We start from the raw sequence: 20,787 nt of genomic DNA, 5'->3' as shown, positions 1-20,787 counted from the left end.
ATCCAGCTGCGCTTGGGAGAGTTTAAGAGATAGCCTTGACTTGAACTGTATGATCCAAAATGGCACTGTGAAAAACTAGCAGACAGGCTGTTTTATGATTTGATCCATACACTCTGCATGTTTACCATGGCATGCCCAAATTAGCTGCCTGACAATTATGTGGAGTACACAGATCATATTGATAGTGACAGGTAATGCTCTGACCACCACCTTTAGGGTTTCAGGCTCCTGTAAATACCATTGAAATGTCAATGGATGTGAAGTTCATGACCTAAGTGAAATCCATGATAACGTTGACATTGATGTTAGTTTTACACACTGTAGCTTTATAACATTAATTTACTGTTCACATTTTTATAATTACATGTCTGTTCAAAAACTCCAAAAGTGGAAGAATAGACTGTTCCCGAAAACTCATGAGCCTCTGATTCCAGAAATACTATGTTCCTCCTGCAAATAATATCTAGTGTTGACCCTGCCCAACTTTGTGGTCTCAGAGGGGAGAGGGGTGGTGGTGGAACATCTAAGGTGTGTGCCTCAGCCTCCAGTCTGCAGGTTGGGTGTGACTACTTTTGTCAGCTCACCAATGTTGAGCTGAGGAAATCTGGGTGGTCCTGTGCAGTGGCCACATCACAGACACTGTTTGGGACAGAGGATTTCTCCAGCTCTCACACAGCATTGAGCATGTCAGAACTGGTCGTATCCAGGTCCTTGCCTAATATGTGGTGCTTCCACTGCACTCCACACTGCGCTGCACACCATATGTGTCAGAAGGTTTAAAGATAGTTGATTCTAGTTTATGATATTTTCAAAGAAAACTATATCCTTAAAACATTCAATGTAAACCATCTTATATCAACTGCTGAAGTATTAGCAGTTAGTTTTTCATCTCTAGTTCATACTTTACCTTTCTTTTTATTTATTGAAACCTTGTAAAACACTCTTCACAGTCTGCAAGTATCGAATAAAGACGCAATTATCTTTGCCTACAATCTGAATTAACTAAAATACTCCACAACCAAACTGCTAGAGGGCTGACTCTTAACTGTGAGGGTTTCAACCACATCACAACATTATAGTAGGCAAAGTTCAAACTGAAAAATCAAAAGAACTTTGGGTTCCTGATGTAATGGAAAGATGCCATTATGTGGTGTATCCAATGACAACTGGGTCAGAACTTGTCTGTAAGTGCACCATCATGTCAAACTGGGCTTATATCCATTTCAGTCACTGGAGTACACACATATGTTGCTTGCCTCTTGTTAAATTTAAAATTAATTCTGTGATGCAGTAGATTTAAAATAGTCAAGTATCAATTATTGTGAGGGAAAGTTATAAAACTTAAATTTTGCAATCAATGAATACTTTCTCAGTACAGTCAGCTAAATGGAAGTAAATTACCTGATCTGTTCAAAATAATCCTTTGTTCTTTCAAATACGTCAGCAGAAGCAACTGAGTCATTTAAATTGTTGGCAACCACAGCAATTTTCCTTTCTAGCTTTTTAAGCCTTTCATCATAGGAAGGCCCCAAAGTTTGCCCAGGCACAAAGTTGGTCTTCTTGAGCAGACTTTCAGTGGCTGGGATGATGGAACATATCTCTTCATCTATCAGCTTAAAGCAAGGATGACACTCTGTGCATTTTGGAAACTCCTTACAGTGACCCCATGCACACTTGTTGCAACGTTGCCCTGTTACACCTTCACGACAGTTACAGTCACCTGTTGTCTTGTCACATGCAGGCCTTTCTGTTCCTTCCAAACTGCAGTTACAGGCTACATGGAGAGTATTGAAAAAATTATTATTTTAAAACATTCACATCTTAAATGCTTCTGAATAATGTTTTGTAACAGCATAGCATTACACTTTGACCATGAAATGCAGAATACACCATTTCAATTAGAGCAAAAGGGATGAAAACTGATACACATTTATTTTGGACAGCTAAAAAATGATTGTGATATTTTGCAGGAGAGATTAGTACATGCGTATGTTTTTTTTAAGTACCCAACTAAATAAGTTTATTCCAGTTTGCTTATACACATACTGTCCCAACTCATAGGCGTGGTATGCTGGAAATCAAGCACCAAATTTCTTTTAATTCATTCACGGGATTTGGACGTTGCTGGCTTGGCCAGCATTTATTGCCCATCCCTAATTGCCCAGAATGTTTAACCACATTGCTGTGGGTCTGGAGTCACATGTAGGACAGACCAGGCAAGGATGGCAGTTTCCTTCCCTAAAGGACATTAGTGAACCAAATAGATTTTTCCCAACAATTGACAATGGATTCATGGTCATCTTTAGACTCTTAATTCCAGATTTTTATTAAGTTCAAATTCTACAATTTACCATGGCAGAACTCGAACTGATGTTTCCAGAACATTACCAGGGTCTCTAGATTGACAGTCCAGCTATAATACCACTAGGCCAGCACCTCCCATTCCACAATTTCCAAAATTGTGATGAATGTGAAAGTTGCTAAAATCCCAATTTGCCTCTGACTGACTGCTACTTAAGATAAAAATGAAGCATACCAGGTTCTTTCAGTAACAATACAAATTAACTATTTGTTGTGACACTTTTTAAACTTTAACAGGAACAGGAAAAGAGCATGATTTCTATTTCATGTAACTTAGACTTTACCCCTTTAAAGACTCACCCCTCCCATACACACTAACACAAAGGAAAAAAAAATAGTGAAAGGAGAAAATCGTCAGGGGAACACAGCTCTGTATCATCACTCCAAATTTAGAGAACTAAATGTGTTGGTTTCACAATCCTCAATTCTTCAATGGTGTGTTGATATTATCAGCACAGCAATGATCAGTCTGCAGTTCACTGGTTACGTGGTTGGATCCTTTGCATTCTAGAATGATTGATTTCTTTGAGTGTCTCTAAATGTAGTTGCTCTGCTCTTTCTTCAGGAAATTGGAGATTCATCCAGTTAACTTCAGGAGGTCTCCTTGCTTCTCTCTGTCTGATTTCACCTCCTCACAAAGCATGTCCTAAACTGTCACTTGAACAATCAAGGCTTGTTACTATGCTGAGTTCTCCTGAGTCCACAACAAATAATGCCACTTTGGCTGGACTCAATATAACCTCAAAGTAACATTGTTTCACATGCACCAATTAGCTTCCCTTGTTCCCCCAAAGCTGCAAATAACTCTGTGTACTTGCCATTTTCAATCCATAGTCCAAAAATAAAAGACGTGGTCTCTTATAATACACACACAAATGGCCACAAGAGGATGCTGTTACACTCCTACCTATTTAATGAAGTAACACACCAAATTCCATACAACTTATATACATTTCTCATTTTTCATTGATTTATAAATCAAACTTAACCACTGGTTTCTTATTCCTCACAAGACAACTCCTTTCTTGATCCAAACTTTCTGAACTCCAGAAGGAACTTGAGTAATCTAGGCTTGAGTTTGAGGAGTTTTCTCTGACAAACACTGATTATGCCCTGACTTTCAATTAAATTTTCCAATTCATCAGAAACACCTGACTCTGACCTGAATTGGTTTCAGGTACAACTTGCGTTGGAGGAAATATTGATACTCAACTCATATCCAGCCATCAACTCATCAGACTCATTTGATTCTTCCAAACTCCCTTTGTCTCCCTGGACCAATGAAGGTAAATCATTATTCATATGTACAAATCTAGTCTCACTTCTATTAAATATGTTGAAATAAATGTGTGCAAGGACCACATACATTCATGATTCTTCCCGATTAGGCACTTCCACCATTTTATGATGATGACCTTCTGGTTAAACTTCAGACCTATTTCTCTCACTCTCCTCTATCATCGCTCTCTGGCTGGATTGTTTCTCTCCCACTGACTGTGCTAACTGTGGCTTCAGCAGTAAAAACCCGTCTTCTAATAAACAATTCAACTGGTGATCAGCCAGTCATGTAGTGGAGTGTGTTATGATAAGTAAACTATGATCATTTTGTGATTCAAAAATATTTCTCCCAATTTGTTTAACCAGGACATGCTTAACAATTTGCACTGTGGGCTCTGCTGCTCTCTTTGAAGCAGGATGGCTTAGTGGAATGTTTGTGTCTTTTACCCCATTCATTCTCTGGACATTTATAAACTGTTCTGAACAAAATTGATGCCCATTGTCAGACATAATTTTCTCAGGAACCCATAAACAAGTGGCAAACAAATCATGCAAAATATTTTGGGTTTTGCTAGTTGTTGTTTAATTCATTAGTCTAATCACTTCAAATTCTGCTAAGTCAGTAAGCTAGCCTCTAGCGCACCCTTGTTAGACATTTCCAGGGTTGCAAAGGTATTTATGGCAGCTTCAAGTCTGCACTGTTTCACTGTATCTTCTATGTCCTTATGTAATCCTGGCCACCAAAGGGAGCTTCTGGCTGGACTCTTTTTCAAACACATCCCTAAATTACAAACTGACTCCTTACATTACGCAATATTTATCAATTGACAACTCATTCTTCTCCTTTACAAAAAATTGCCCAATCTCTAAAACTAGTATCTGCGGGAAATACACATACACCTTTTTTCAATAAAGGGTGTCAACAATAAACATGTTGTTCTACCAATATCATCTGCTGTGTCTGGCAACTTAGAAGAAAAGTACATTTTTCCTATTAGATTCTACCCATGATGGGGATGGTAATCTAGGCATCTCATAGTGATCACTGTGGCATTTCAATCATCAGTACTTCAGATCATGCTGATAAGCAGACAAAATCAACAACCAACCCTGCAATTAGACTACAAACAAAGTGTGTACTGAAGACTTTGGATTCAATATAGCTGTTTGTGGTTCTGATCAGTTTTGACTGTAAACTATGACTGTATAAGTATTTGTGAAATGTTCTTTTGCCAAAAATCTAAGACAAGCCTTCAAATTCTTTCTTAATTTTGTTCATTGGCTCTGAGGGTATATGAGTCAAAGGCACATGCTCTGACCTCACCATTATCCAGTACGTGTGAGATCACAACACCTATGCTGTATGGAGAGGTATCACAGGCTAGCTTAATCTTTTTAGACACTTTGTAATGTACAAGCATTTTGGCATGTACCAGGTTACTTTCATATGAACAGGATCCTTTGTCACATTCCACCTTCCAATTCCATTGAACACTGTTCTTCAAGAAAAACCAAAAGAACTGCGGACGCTGTAAATCAGGAATGAAAACAAAGTTGCTGGAAAAGCTCAGCAGGCCTGGCAGCATCTGTGAAGGAGAAAACAGAAACTACCTTCATTGGGGCTTTTGGCATACTGAGCTGCAGCTACTTTACTTCAGCAGATGATTGGCAGTTGTTAGCTCTAATTTCACTAGTAATCGCGTTCTGCCATGTTCAAGGACAATGTTGCCTTGCAACCTACACTGGAAATTAACATTGGCAATGTCAACAACTTACTGTGGATGTGTTCACTTTTTAAACTGAACATCAATCTGTCCTCTATGCTTTCTCTTGAAATTCTCCAAAGTCACAGTGAAGGGATAGCTTTTTCAAAGCCTTAGTAAACTTTCCAATGTGCCCACTGGCCAACTGGTTCCAAATCAATAGCTTTCAGCAATTTCCATCGGACTTACGACTGTAGTACTGCTCAAGCTGACACAATTTGTCTAAAAGTGGTGTATTTTTTAGTTTAGCAAATTCTTCAGGTTTTTTAATGCACTTCAAGGTATACTTCCATTTAAAGATATTGCCCTTTTCCTTTCCCTGCTATCTGATCAACAGTTGAATCATCAGGAACTTGGAGGATATTATTGGCAGTGAGAAGTATCTCTAACCATGCCTCAAATGCTCAGAAAGACGGTCAGTCAAGACTATACTGTCCCAGTCTCCCAGTAAAACCTATTTTTTTTTCTATTCATTTTGTGGGATGTGGGCATCGCTGGCTGGCCAGCATTTCTTGCCCATCCCTAGTTGCCCTATTGATGCAGCCATCTTTGAAGGCCATTCCACTAACATGTACACACAGCCTTTTCTCTCTCAGACTGAATTTTTAAGCTTATTTCTCAGTGAAAAAAATATCAAGTTGCTCTGCTGGTTTTCTGGAAGCTTCCCCAAACAGATTTATACAAGTAGGCTATCTGTGTTCCTGTCTTCATCACCAGATGTTGTGCAAGACAAAGAAAGACAGTGACTGATGCATGTGTGTAGAATTCAAATGCCCCAGCTAAACAGGTTTATTCCACTTTTCTTATAATAGTACATATTGTAAATACAATGTCTTTATTATTTTTGTACTTTTTAAAACTGTGGACTGAAGTAAAAAGGAATTGTTTTGAAACCCAAGAATTTTTAAGGATGGCTGCATGTTTTGAAAGTTAGGAATTTTGTGCCTTTTATGAACCCAATTTGTGTAGCTGTGGATTCCAGCAATGTGCAGATGAACTGGAGCTGAGTGGTTGTTTACAAATGAAGCTGATTGATAGTGAACTAGGGACTAATTATTAATGACCAAGGTGCTCTGTCTGCCAATAACAAAATGACTGATTGTCAGGTTGCTGAACAGCTCGGGCCATGAGTAAGACAGTGAGAAGATTCCTTATATCAGAAGAGAAGTATCAGCAGGTCTACAGCAGCCAAACTCTCTCTCGCACTTCTTTGCAGTAAGCCACTTGAAACCTGAGGAAAACCATTTTATTTTCCTTTCAGTAGATGCTGCAAGTGTAACCTTGAAAGAGACCTTTTATAAGTGAAAAGAGATGCAAACCAATAGAAGCATCAGGAAAAGGAAAGTCAAGGAGAAACCTTTGGATCAGCAACAACCAAACCCTACAGATCTTGGGAACAAAGACCACGGAACTGTTTCCCTAGTTTTTCCTTCACCCATTGTGTTTGTTCCCTGTTTTTTTTGTCTGTTCATGTGAATGTATCAGGGCAAGGAAAGGGTTTAGAGTTTTAAATAGTAAAGTTTACTTAATTTAGTTTAATGGTTTACCTGTAGTTAGACTCTAAAGACTTGCAACAAGTAGTAATTTCTTGTTAGGTGCAGAAACTTGGTCTGTGCTTTCTATAAACCTAGGTCTGAAAATCAGGAAGTTTGGGGATTTTGCATATTTCTTTTGGAAACTTTGGAACTTTTGTGATGACCCTTGGTACAGCAGGGGTAGATTTGCATGAATCTAGTGAGTTATAACATACATATAAGTACACAAATTCCCAAAATGTTCATCCCAGCTGAGGTGATGGACTGGCTCCCCTTCTTCATTCAGCTGTCCCTTGGATGCTCATGTTGTAGAAGTCCACAGCACTGAAATCAGCCCTTTGGCCCATCGACTTGTCAAAAACTAGCACCTATCTACCCTAATCCCATTTTCCAACACTTGGTCCATAGCGTTTTATGCCTTGGCATCACAAGTGTATATCTAAATACTTCTTAAATGTTATGAGGGTTTCTACCTCTACCACTTGTACAGGCAGGGAGTTCCGGATTCCCACCAACATCTGGATGAAAATAATTTCCTCAACTCTCCTCCAAACCTCCTATCCTATCTATGGCTCTGTTCATTGATCCTTCCATCAAAGTGAAAACTTTCTTCATGTCTAGCCTATCTATGCCCCTCATAATTTTATATATCTCAATCATTTCCCCATCAGTCTCCTCTCCTTCAAGTAAAACAACCCCAGTCTGTCTGCTGTTTCTTCATAACCAAAAATCTGCAGCTCAGGCAACATCCTGGTAAATCTCTTCTGCACCCTCTCCAGTGCCATCACAGCCCTCCTATAATGAAACCCTGTTGGGATTCTGATGCTGTAGACCTCTGTGGACTGTGCATTGTGAAGGAGCTGCATTTGATTGAATCAGCCATGTGTGGGATTTCATCAGCTTATTGCTACTGTTTTCCTTTGGCAGTCACCTGTTATTCCCAAAGATGGCAATTCACCATTCCAAATTGTTTCATTGACTGTGCTGTTTTATGTTTGGAGATGGTAGGCCTTAATAATTCAGTTTCTCTGTGACTAACAGCATTTATTAACATTTGTTTTATGAAGATAGTCCCAAAAAGCAAGACACATGCAGACAGATACAAACAAGATAAAGGTAAAGTTAGTCCTCAAAATACTATCCCAGAAGAGAAAAAGTACACTGGCAAATGAGACCTATTGGTCTGGCTCCTCATGTATGCTCAAAATGGATCCACTACAACTCATACATTTGTTTTGAAGTATTACTGGCTTTTCCCTTTGGGCTGATTTTCAAAAGAGCTGAAACTCTTTAATAATGGATTGTAGACTGTACTAAGTATGGATTACTAATTGAAACTCATCACCAATCTGCTTTTATTCTACAGCCAACCTGACAGACAAATCAATCTTGGAAAATTAGTGGCAAAACCTGCACTGATGTAGGTTGTGCTCAAATACATTTAATAGTTTTTTGGTTCCTAACTCATAACAAAATTAATCACAATTCCTTTTTTGATTTCTTGGTTCAAGCAATGCCCTAAATCTCTGACATTTCACTGAAGAATTCAAACTACCTGTGAATACACACTGTTAGGGAAGTAAATACTTACAGATACACTGTATCCTTGGATTGCCATAATAATTATCCTGACATTCAGAACATGCTTTTCCACCATAGCCATCTTTGCATTGACATTGTCCAGTGAGCTAAAAATATGCAATTAAAAAATAGGTTAGAATGAAATGTAAGATGCAGGTTCTTAAATTGTCAGTTAAGTTAATGTTCTAGCTCATGTGATGACACGAGATTGAATACCCCATTGCTTATAAATGACAATGGTTCCCTCTGTTGAACAGATATGGCATGTCCAAATCTTTTGTTTCAGAAATGGCTCTCCACATTTTGTCCAATATTAGAATATTTTACACTTTCAGTGATTTTATACTTTTGATTAAATATACAAATTTCCTTCTTGCCTCGTCACATTGGGAGCTGATGGAGTTCCGAGGGTCACAATAACAAGGCTCACATCCTCTTCCACTGTGCAGATTCCAGAAATCCGGAGCACATCTCTCACAGCTGGTACCAACCACATTTGGTAAGCATGGACACTGACCAGTTGCTTGATCACACATACATAAACCATTGGGAACACAGTGCCCCCTGTCGAGTCCGATGCCATTGCAAGTACATTCTGAAACATAATTTAATAGCAGGGTAGATTAAACATGTGAAAAAACTGTTTATAACTGTAATGACATTCATATAATGTCACTAAATGGTTCATATCACATGAATGATTTTTGACATATGGTCATTGCTCTTCTCTAGTATGACAGAACGATAACCAATTTATTTCATAGGTAGCATGTTAGCATTCTGCCATCACCTCAGTCTTTGCTGCTGACGTACAGGCTTGAAAAATATATAGGAACAGGAGTAGGCCATTCAGCCCCTGGAGTGTGTTCTGCCATTCAAGGAGATCCTGGCTGATCTATGGCCTAACTCCCTACACATGCCTTTGGCCCATATCCATTAACATCTTCACTTAACAAAATACTATCTATCGCAGATTTAAAATGAACAACTTGGAAATTCTGGGTAACTTATTTAAACATTATCAGTGGCAGCAAGTAAACACAACACAGACTTAAAGTGAAGTGAATGGGACAATAATGGATCATTATTAAATGCCTTCTGTAAGTCCATATGAGCAACAGCCATAGACATTCCCCTGTCCACTACCTTAGTCACCTCTTTAAAAAATTCAATGAGGTTTGTTAGACTTGACTACCAGTCAAGAATCCACGCCGGCTCTCTCTGAGTACCTAAAAATTTTCAAGGTGTTCAGTTACCCCATCATTGATTACAAACTCCAACAATTTTCCCAACTGTCCAGCTTTAGCAATGTACTATAACGTTCAGGAAGGGAACATGTAAGGTAACATAACTGGTTTATCCAGAGGCCTAGCAAATGCTCTGCAACCCCCACAATGGCAGCTAGGGAATTTAAGACCAACAGACCATAAGATACAGGAGCAGAATTAGGCCGTTTGGCCCATCAGGTCTGCTCTGCCATTCAATTATGGCTAATATGTTTCTCGACCCCATTCTCCTGCCTTCTGCCGTAACCCTTGATCCACTTGCTAATCAAGAAACTATCTACCTCTGTCTTAAATACACTCAATGACTTGGCCTCCACAGATTAACCACTAACTGGCTGAAGAAATTCCTCCTCATCTCAGTTCTATAGGATGATCCTTTTACTCTGAGGCTGTGCCCTTGGGTCCTCACGTTTCCTACCTGGAGGAAGCATTTTCTCCACATGCACTCTATCCAGGCTTCTCAGTATTCTGTGAGATCAATGTATTTCAATGTGAATTTCAATGAGATCCCCCCTCATTCTTCTAAATTCGATAAAATACAGACCCTCAACTACTCCTCAGATGACGAGCCCTTCATCCAAATAATAAATCTCACATTTGAAAGGTAGTCTCAGTGGTGATGACCATGAAACTGCTAAGTTATCAAAAGAATATAGCTGGTTCATTAATAAAAATAAAGAACTGCAGATGCAAGATACGTTGAAACAGACAAAAAGTTCAGGAGAAACTTAGTAGGTCTGGCAGCATCTGCAAGGAGAAAAAACAAAGATAACATTTCAAGTCTTGTCATCCTGACAAAGGATTTTGGTGACAAAGTTTAACAATTAAGAGCTCAATCTTCTGGAACCATGATTTTAATACATTATGCATCTCCTAGAGTATAAATGAGGATTTGTTTTGCTGTGTGTGTTTAAGACAGGAGTGAGAAAACATCAAGCAATGAACTTACTAGACTCCAGGAAATCTATGTAATTTAGTAGAGTTTGAGTTGGGCAGTTTGAAAATGACCTGATCGCAGTTGGATGTACGGTCTCTTTCGGAAAATGGAGAATGTTTGGAGCAGTTAAGGAAATAAATTACCTCTGTGAAAGTGTGTAGTTTGTGAAACTTGCAGACCCAGGACTGTTTGTTTAAAAGTCTGCAGGTTATTAAGGCTGAAAAAGTCTAAGCTCTGATTTGTGTGAGTGGTCAAGGGAAAATTCTTCACAGCTCACAAAGCTAGAATTCCTCTGGATTCTTTGAGTAACTGTGATATGATGTTATGGGGAGGAGATGGGATTGTGTCTTGTCTTGTGTTCTGAAATCTTTTGAACTCGGTTATATGTAAATAGCTTGGTTTGTTTTATGTCATATTTTATTTCTTTTGTGTACTAAACTCCTGTTCTATTATTAAATCTAAATCTGCAGCCTGGCATGCTTGTCTTTCAATTAATTTTGGCCATGTTAAATTTAAAAATACAAAATACAAACTGTCAGGTCAGACTTCAATCCAGGGATCTGACTTGTCCAGTAGTCACCTCAGCTGGGATTATACCATTTCCTTCAGGGAACAATATATGCTATCTTTATTGCTGTCCAACCCAGTGTGTCTCCAAATCTACAGCATTGTGGCTGACTCTTAACTGTCCTCTGATGGTCTAAGAAGTTATGCAGTTTATGTCAAACAGATGCAACTGGATGGATCATCCAGCATTGACTTCTGCAGCAGAGATGTAAATGCATACAGTATACCATCGATCCTGCACAGTCCTTCTCACGAACATCTAGACTTATGACAGAATTGGGAGTGTTCTCCCTGAAAACCTTCAGCAATAAGCTGATTATTACTTGCTGCTAAACCTCACTAAACCTTCTCCAGGATAATTGAGGATGAACAATAAAATGCTGGCTTTTCCAGTAACATTCACATCAAATGAGCAATTCAAAAAAAGGACAATTTTGACAACTTTATCAAAGTATGTATGAATGTATTTTTTCCAAATTTATTAATGCAACCATGATCAGTAAGTTTGGATCTTATTTACTGTATACACCAAAGAAAGTGGATTACATTTATCCTTTTTCATGGATGCTGTTATATATATGCTGCTTTGTTAAAACCAAAAACATTTAGAACTACAACATATAACTGCAAAAACCAAGGTTCAAACCAATCAGTCTGGCCCATCAATGCTACCAAAGGACAAAATGGGACAATAAAATTTCAGCTATTGAAAATCCACTTAGCTACTATGTAGCTCATTATGGTGATGGTTGAAGGTTATAACAGATTTTAATGTGTTGCAAGATTTCCTGAGACAGACGACACTTCACTGGATAAATATCGCAGTTGGTTGAGAAACAGGACAAAAATAGCACAATTTTGACAGTATTAGACAAGAACTTTCAAAAGTTGATTGAGGGAGGCTATTCGCAGGTAAAGAAATGGTTGGTAAGTGGAAGGCCTTTAAAAATGAGATCATGAGAGTTCAGAGACAATACGTACCTGTTAGTGTGAAGGTCGAGGCTGGTAGGTGTAGGGAATGCTGGATGACTAGAGATATTGAGGATCTGGTCATAAAAAACAGGAGGCATACGTCAGGTATAGACAGCTGGGATCAAGTGGATCCCACAAGGAGTGTAAGGGCAGTAGGAGTAAACTTAAGGAAGTCAGGTGGGCAAAAATGGGACATGAGATAGCATTGGCAAATAGAGTTAAGGAGAATCAAAAGAGATTCTATAAGTACATTAAAAGCAAAAGCGTGGCTAGGAAGAGATTAGGGCCCCTTAAAGATCAACGTGGCCATCTATGTGTGGAAACACAGGAGAGGGCTGAGATACTAAATGAGTATTTCGTATCAGTATTTATTTACTGTGGAGAAGGACATGGAAGGAAATTGGGGAAATAAATACTGATGTCTTGAAAAGTTCATATTACAGAAGAGGAGGTGCTGGATGTTTTAAAATGCATTAAGGCGGATAACTCCTTGGGCTCTTATCAAGTGTTTCCCCGGCTGTAGAGGACATTGGTGAGGCCACTTTTAGAATGCTGCGTAGAATTCTGGTAGCCCTTCTATAGAAAAGATGTTGTTAAACTTGCAGAAAAGATTTACAAGGATATTGGTAGGTCTGGAAGATTTGAGCTATAGGGAGGGGCTGAATAGACTGAGACTATTTTCCCTGGAGGATTGGAGGCTGAGGGGTGGCCTTATAAAGGTTGATAAAATCATGAGGGGCATGGATAGGGTGAAAAGTCAAAGCCTTTTTCCCAGGGTAGAGAAATCCAAAAGTAGAGGATACAGGTTTAAGGTAAGAAGGGAAAGATTTAAAAAGGACCTGAGGGGTAACTTTTTCATACAGAGGACAGTGTGTGTTTGGAATGAACTGCTAGAGGAAGTGATGGAGGCTGTACAACTCCAACATTTAAAAGGCACCTGGATGGGTGCATGCATAGGAAGGGTTTAGAGGGAAATGGGCCAAATGTTGGCAAATGGGACTAGGTCAGATTGGGATGTCTGGTCAGCGCAGCCAAGTTCGACAGAAGGGTCTGTTTCCGTGCTGTATGACTCTCTGGCAGAATGTGCCATTTGGGCAAGAATTTTAGCAAGTTACCAGTTTTATAACTAGATACCTTAGCAGGCTAACAGTGGCAAAACACATTTCAACCCTGCTTCTAGTGCAAAAATGCTGAATTTCTGTACATTAGAATTCTCATATTTTCACTGGGTCTGTCAGTTTCAGTAATTGTTGTTAGTACACAGGAATCTGCATCACTCACTCCAAAGCCTAGGTTGCAAATATGCTCGAGAAATTCTACACTGAGACTGTCTTTAGGATGTGTTGAGCCAGAACTTGAGCACTTGTATACAAACCAGCTGAAATAATTAACCTCCTGAGAATCTTACGTCTGCAATCCTTGTTCAGAGCAGATCCATGATATCCTGGTTTGCAGTACTGGCAGTTTGGTCCATAGGTGTTATGCAGGCATTTCAAACACTCGCCCGTCTGCTGATCACATGACTCTGGACCTCTCCTGTCAATGTTATCATTGCAGCTGCAAGGCAAACAGCGATCTCCAATTCCTATCAGAGTACCATAGAATCCAGGAGAACATCTCTCACAGTGAATTCCTGAACAGGAAGACACAAATAGTTTAATACCAGCATAGATATAGACATGTCACCATGGTGATAAACCTAGATATCAAGTGAACTACAGATTAAATACATTGCTCCAGCAAATAAATATGCAACAAATTTATTATAGTTGTGAAAATTATTAAGTTAGCTATCAGATCACATTTTCCACTCCTATCCCTCAAACCCCTCCCTTAATGTAACTTTCTGATCCTTATGTGACATCCAGCGTTCACAGTTGCTGGGAATGCAGGTTAGAAACGGGACCGTAACTGTAACGGTGCTGCCAACTGTCTGATCTGTACACTTGTTAAGTGTGAATATACTCATATTCAATCATTTCATAAATATTCAATATCATGGTGGTTCAGTGGTTAGCACTGCTGCCTCACAGCGCCAGGGACCCAGGTTCCCTTCCAACCTCGGGCAACTGTCTGTGTGGAGTTTGCACATTCTCCCTGTGTCTGCGTGGGTTTCCTCTGGGTGCTCTGGTTTCCTCCCACAGTCCAAAGATGTGCAGGCTAAGTGGATTGGCCATGCGAAATTGCTCATAGTATTCAGGGATGTGTAGATTAGATGGGTTACAGGGGATTGAGTCTGGCTGGGATGCTCTGATAGTCGGTGTGGACTTGTTGGGCCGAAGGGCCTGTTTCCACATTGTAAGTATACTAAGATACAAACATAATTTTTGTATAATTTATTCATCTTAGTTTCTCAGTTGTAACAATCACAGCAAACTTCAATAACATACACTAACAAACAAATTACATTTATATGGCACATTTTACTTGTAAAATATGCCAAACCTTTTCACAGAAGTATTATTAATCATAATTTGGCACTGAACTATGTAAGGAAATAACAAAGGCAATGACCACATGTTTGGTTGGAGAGCTATGTTTTAAATAAAGTTTTGAAGGAGGAATGGAAAATAATGATGTTTACAGTCAAGATTCCAAAGTTTCCAGACTTTACAGCTGAAGAATGGCAATGATGAATTCATTAAAATTGTTTCTGCTCATGAAACCTGAGGAGTAGGAGTGCAGATACCTGTGGACCACATGCCTTTTTGGAGTGCATGTTAACTTCAGCAGTGATCTTATGCCATCTGGGCAGGGCTGGGGAATATTACAGAGAGTAGACATTTTAAATCCAAGAAAGATAATATTTTGTCAGGCAAAGGAATTAAGGGATAAAGGCCAAAGGCAGATAAATTGAGTTAGGCTGCAGATCAGCCATGATCTCATTGAATGGTGGAACAGGCTCGAGGGGCTGAATGGCCTACCTATGTTACTATGTTCCTAGAGTGGTCTGAGGCTATGGAGGGATTTGAAAACATGGATGAGAATGCTAACATTGTGATATTGTTTGGATGACTTCAAGATTATGTAGGGTAGATGATGGAAGTCCAGCTATTGGTGTACTGCAATCATCAAGTCTCTGAATAAAAACAGAAAGATGAGGGTTTTAGAAACAGATGAACTGAGATGAGGCAGACATGAGTGATTACAGTGTTATGGAGCTGCCAACAGACTGTCTTATAGACATCAGAGCTCATCTCAGCATTAAATATGGCACCAACATTGCAAAGAGTCTAGTTCAGCCTCAGATGAATGTCAGGATTAGGTGTGGAGAATAGCATTGGTGCCAGGGCCCAAAGATATTACTTGGAAGAGATTACCCGAGTAATCACTCCAGTAATAGAACACAATACAATGTGTCCACACAGCTTTCTGATACTGATATGAAAATGCCACCTGCTAATGGTGTGTTGACCAAATGTGGAAGTTAAAAACAGGTCCAGGTAATCAGGAGAGGAAAACGTGCACCTTAAAAGCTCCTAGAAAATGATTTTAGGCCAGTTTTATCAACAACTGTAAACTAGAATACACGGAATAATCTTCACACCTGAATGGCCTTCAAGGCAGTTACAAACTAATTGTCGAGTTCTAAGGTCTTCGTAACATGAATGGGCAAAATAGCGGCCACTGTTTGGAATGTCAGGACACTGACATGGTCGACAAGGTTCATTTAAACTTGGATTTCCGAAGTAACCTTCACTGCATCTGCCAAGACAGAAATGGAGTTTTAACTCACATATAAAGAAACTTTTGCAAACATTCACCAACATTCCAGGAAACAGGAATAATAATAGAAATCATGCTGATTTATCATTTTGATTCATTCATGGGATGTGGGTGTGACTGACTTGGAGAATATTTATTTTTCCTCCCCAACTGCCCTTGAAGAGATCGTGAGCTGCATTCATGAATGTGGGATAGGTGCTCATACGGGGCTGTTGAGAAAACAGTTCCTGCTTTTAACCCAGGAACAGTGAAATAACCACAATTTAATTCCAAGGCAAGAACATGTGCAGCTAACCTGATGTCCCTATGCATCTGGTGCTCTTGTCCTAGGAGGTAGAGATTATTGATTTGGAAAGTGCTGTCCTAGGAGTCTTGTTGAATTTCTGCTGCGTGTTTTATAAATGGTATCGATTAATACTACTGTGCATTGGTGATGGAGTGAATATATGTTAAAGCTGGACATTCTGTCTTGGATGGTATCAAGCTTCTTGGGTGTTGGAGCTGCCCTTATCCAGGCAAATAGAAAGCATTCCCCATACTGCCTTATCCCTTCTGCATGATGGACAGGCTTTGGGAATGCAGTGAGTTAATCGCATCAAAATTCATAGCCTCTGACCTGCTCCTGAAGTCACAGTATTTATACGGCTGACCTAGTTCAGTTTCTGCTCAGTCGTAACCCCTAAGATGTCGTTAGTGGGACATTGAATGATGGTATTGCCATTGTATGTCAAGGGGTGAAGGTTAGATTCACTCATATTGGAGGTGATCATTACCTGACACTTGTGTGGCATGAGTATTGCTTCTGCTGGATATTGTGCCAGTCTTGTGGCAAGGATACTACTTCAGTATCTGAAGAGTCACAAATGGTGCTGAACATTGTACATCATCAGCAAACATTCTTAGCGACTCAAGTGTTTCGGGTCTCCACTGGTTGCCTGGTCTCTTAGCCTCATTATGTACACTTGTCTGAGAACCCATACAACCATTGCATTATTGAAACAACTACATCCCCCAACTCGATTGACAGCTCTGATCTCTATCATTTTCACAATCATTGTTTGAACGGGATTGCGTGGTCTCAAGTTCCTTATGGTTTCAGGGTTTGAAACTTTAAAAGTTTTTTAATTTTAAGAAACTCCAAATGATTAACATTTCTCTTACACGTCCACTGCCATTAAGGGTTATTTGCTTCTGAATAGTGTAGGGTTTTTGAATGAGGATGGAAGTACCATATCTTGGAATGAGGGGGAGGAGGGGAGGTGTATGAAGGACCATGTGGACCATACCTTGCAATGAGGGGCATAGCCATCTTTTCAAAAGATTCCCTCATACAGACTGTAATTCTGATGTGCTGTGAGCCACGCTCCTTTTACATTGTGAAGGTGCAGGCCATGCCTATCTCTGCAATGGAGCCAGCCACAGGCTAATGATCTCAACTATCGCCCATTGTTATGAGACAGTCTGAAAAACTGGAAACCCTGGGAATGGAGTGGGGAATTGGGCACTCTTTGCCATTTTGAAAGGCTTCCTGAATCAACTCACATCAGCAGAAAACAATCTATGATGACAACCCTGGAAATGTTAGGAGCACAAAACGCAGCCCAACAGAACACTTTATGGACTAGATTTATCCACCCATTTTCCTGTCTCAGCAATCATTGTGTGAAGAAGCAGAGGCATTTATGTTATATCCTGCTGGTGGTCAGAACACAAAGATTCAATCTAACCTGCTAACTAATGATAATAGAAGCATTTTGTTACCAGTATTGAAGTTGGCACTAGGAATGGAAGTGCCCCACTTACAGAAATCATATAATGCTGTTAGATAGAGTGCAGAAGTAATGCAAAGAAACCAACATAGACCCAGTGGGCCGAAGGACATCTGTTTCTGCGCTATACCCCTCTAAACCAATAGCATACTGAGACTGGCAAAATCTTGTGCCATCTATACTATTGATAGCAAGCACTGTTTGCTGACCACAGCTATTTGTGCTATGTGGCATCATAGGCAACCACATTTATAGAGTAACTGTGTTTTCCATCATATCCAAAACAAGTCGCTGAAGGTAAGCATGCAGGTGCAGCAGGCGGTAAAGAAGGCAAATGGTACGTTGGCCTTCATTGTGAGAGGTTTCGAGCACAGGAGCAGGGATGTGTTGTTGCAGTTAGAAGGGCATTGGTGAGACCACACCTGGAATATTGTGTGCCGTTTCGGTCTCCTTTCCTGAGGAAAGATGCTCTTGCTCTTGAAGGAGTGCAGTAAAAGTTTACCAGGCTAATTCCAGGGATGGCGGGTCTGATGTACGAGGAGAGATTGACTAGGTTAGGATTGTTTTCTTTGGAGTTCAGATGAATGAGGGGTATCTCATAGAGACTTATAAAATTCTAACAAGACTAGACAGGGTAGATGCAGGGAGTATGTTTCTGATGTTGGGTGTGTCCAGAACAGGGGTCACAGCCTGAGGATTCGGAGTAGACCATTTAGGACGGAGGTGAGGAGACATTTCTTCACCCAAAGAGTGGTGAGCCTATGGAATTCACTACTGCAGGTAGTAATTGATGCTAAAACATTGATTGTATTAGAGAGGCAGCTAGATAGAGCACTTGGGGCGAATGGGATCAAAGATTATGGGGAGAAAGCAGGATTAGGCTGTTGAGTTGGGCGATCAGGCATGATGGTGATGAATGGTGGAGCAGGCTCGAAGGGCCGAAAGGCCTCCTCCTGCTCCTATCTTCTATGTTTCTATGTAATCCACTTACAAATAGGTACCTCTGACGTCGCTGCCTGGATTTCATTTATAATTAATCTTAATCATCATTAAACCAGCAATAACGTTACAGCTCCGTACCGCTCACAGTTATTTCCAGTGGTGAAAGCTCTACAGTTCTGACAGGCTCCTGTTTGAGGATCACAGGATTCCGAATGACTATTACACTGACATGGACGACAGATTGGGAATCCATAATATCCAGGCCGGCAGCGGTCACAGGCACGGCCAATGGTATTTCTGTGGCAGCGACACTGTCCAGTTCGCTGATCACAAATTGAATCAATGGCCCCTTGACGGTCACAGTAACAGGCTGGAAAAGGAAAGTTTAACAACATGAACTTGAAGCAAAGTCCGATCAATGGAAATAAGAGCAGCATCTAGGTCTAAAAGGCCATGACTCAGATTAAAGCACGCTTCAGTTCAGCACTCTCTCCCTACAACATTAACCTGTCAAGTTTTAAAAAATTTGACAACACATCATTTTTTCTTTCTAACCATAAGGGCATTTGAGCTACTATTAAATTGGCCCAGTCAAAAGGCCACCGGTTATACTTGGTGAAAGCCCATGTAACAATTTCACTTTCCATTCAAGGACAACATAAAACATTAATACTTATCAGGTGTTACTATTGAACGAAATAACATGGGAGGGCAGGCTTTACTTTCCTAAAGTAATTTTCGGATGAATGAAAACCAATTTTGTTTACATCAAGAACATGAGAGATTTAATTGATTCAGATTTGCCAGCATCAATTTTTAATACATGGTTCAAATCCATTTTTTACAAAAGAATTCTGTAGTGGGGATAGATGTAAGAATAGCACATCAAGAAAAAAAAAATACCCAAAGATCTCCTTTGGAACATTAGCCACAATTTCAAATAAGTGGTCATGATGTAGAAATGCATGGTGTAAGCTGCAGGAATGAAAAATGGATCATTCTAAGGAATGCATTTTCATCGTAATCTTGGCTTCTTCCAACACAACATGTTTGCATTGAACTGTCCCCATAGAAAAATGAAGAAGATATTTGCCTTTAGGCAATGGATGAGTACAGCAATAAGGGAGTCCAAGATGTGGATCTTGGAAATTCGAGGTCACTTATTTAAACATTATCAGTGGCAGTAGTACCAATACAGTGGTAGCAAGCAGACACAACACAGAGTTGCAGACTTGCAGTGAAGTGAATGGGACAATAATGGATCATTATGGAAATTGTCTCAGAACAATGAACGTCCTCATATTATTCTCATGCTTGAACACATTTTGAATAATCTTTCAGAAGTGAAGCAGGCTTTGTATAGTTTGGAAAAGTATCAAGAGCCAGATTTATCATGTTCATTTTCTTCTTCAGTGCATTTTACATAAGCAAATAATCTGATAGCAAACTGTTGGAAATGTACTGCATTGCTGTGTTCTTGTATGAAAAAATTGATATCAAGGTAACTTATTCAAAACAAACAACAGCCAGGGGTTTATCTTTAAAGAAAGAAAACATGGTGTATGAAAGGCATGTTTGTAGATAATTAAGTATGAGTAGTTCCAAAAGCAATACACAGTGTACAGCTGGGATAATGAATTACACTATTGTCAGACAGATGACAAAAACATTCAACTGCTATCCAGCCTAACATGATATGGCATCAATTGTAAAATGAGACAAGTTAAAAAGCAGACTTTAACAAGGGAGCCTCTGAAATGTCCACCTTCTTCCTCAACTGAGGATTCCCCAGCACCGTTGTTGACAGGGCCCTCAACCAGGTCCAACCCATCTCCCGCACTTCCGTCCTCATCCCTTCTCTTTCCTCCCGCAACAGCGATAGGGTTCCCCTTATCCTCACCTACCATCCCACCAGCATCCACGTCCAGAAGATGATCAGACGCCATTTCCACCACCTCAAACAAGATGCCACCACCAGACACATATTCCCCTCCCCTCCCTTGTCCGCCTTCCGCAGGGACCATTCCCTCTGGGATACCCTGGTCCACACTTCCTTCACCCCCAACACCT

At 39.9% G+C, this 20,787-nt stretch overlaps 1 protein-coding gene across 1 annotated transcript in view; it reads right to left on the bottom strand.

Moving 5' to 3' along the window:
• Window positions 1-20,787, bottom strand: part of LOC109921463 (laminin subunit beta-4-like) — a 77,519-nt gene that overhangs the window by 32,606 nt on the left and 24,126 nt on the right. Inside the window, exons 8-13 of the mRNA XM_048610584.1 lie at window positions 18,856-19,087; window positions 15,828-15,985; window positions 13,689-13,913; window positions 8,896-9,113; window positions 8,529-8,625; window positions 1,402-1,774 (exon numbers count right to left, since the gene is read on the bottom strand). Coding sequence (XP_048466541.1) covers window positions 1,402-1,774; window positions 8,529-8,625; window positions 8,896-9,113; window positions 13,689-13,913; window positions 15,828-15,985; window positions 18,856-19,087 — 1,303 coding nt within the window. The remainder of the gene's footprint in view (window positions 1-1,401; window positions 1,775-8,528; window positions 8,626-8,895; window positions 9,114-13,688; window positions 13,914-15,827; window positions 15,986-18,855; window positions 19,088-20,787) is intronic.

The sequence above is a fragment of the Rhincodon typus genome, chromosome 22, assembly GCF_021869965.1.
Source record: "Rhincodon typus isolate 14 chromosome 22, sRhiTyp1.1, whole genome shotgun sequence".
In the NCBI taxonomy this organism is placed as follows: Eukaryota; Metazoa; Chordata; class Chondrichthyes; order Orectolobiformes; family Rhincodontidae; genus Rhincodon; species Rhincodon typus.
This window is presented reverse-complemented; position numbering and strand designations above follow the sequence as displayed.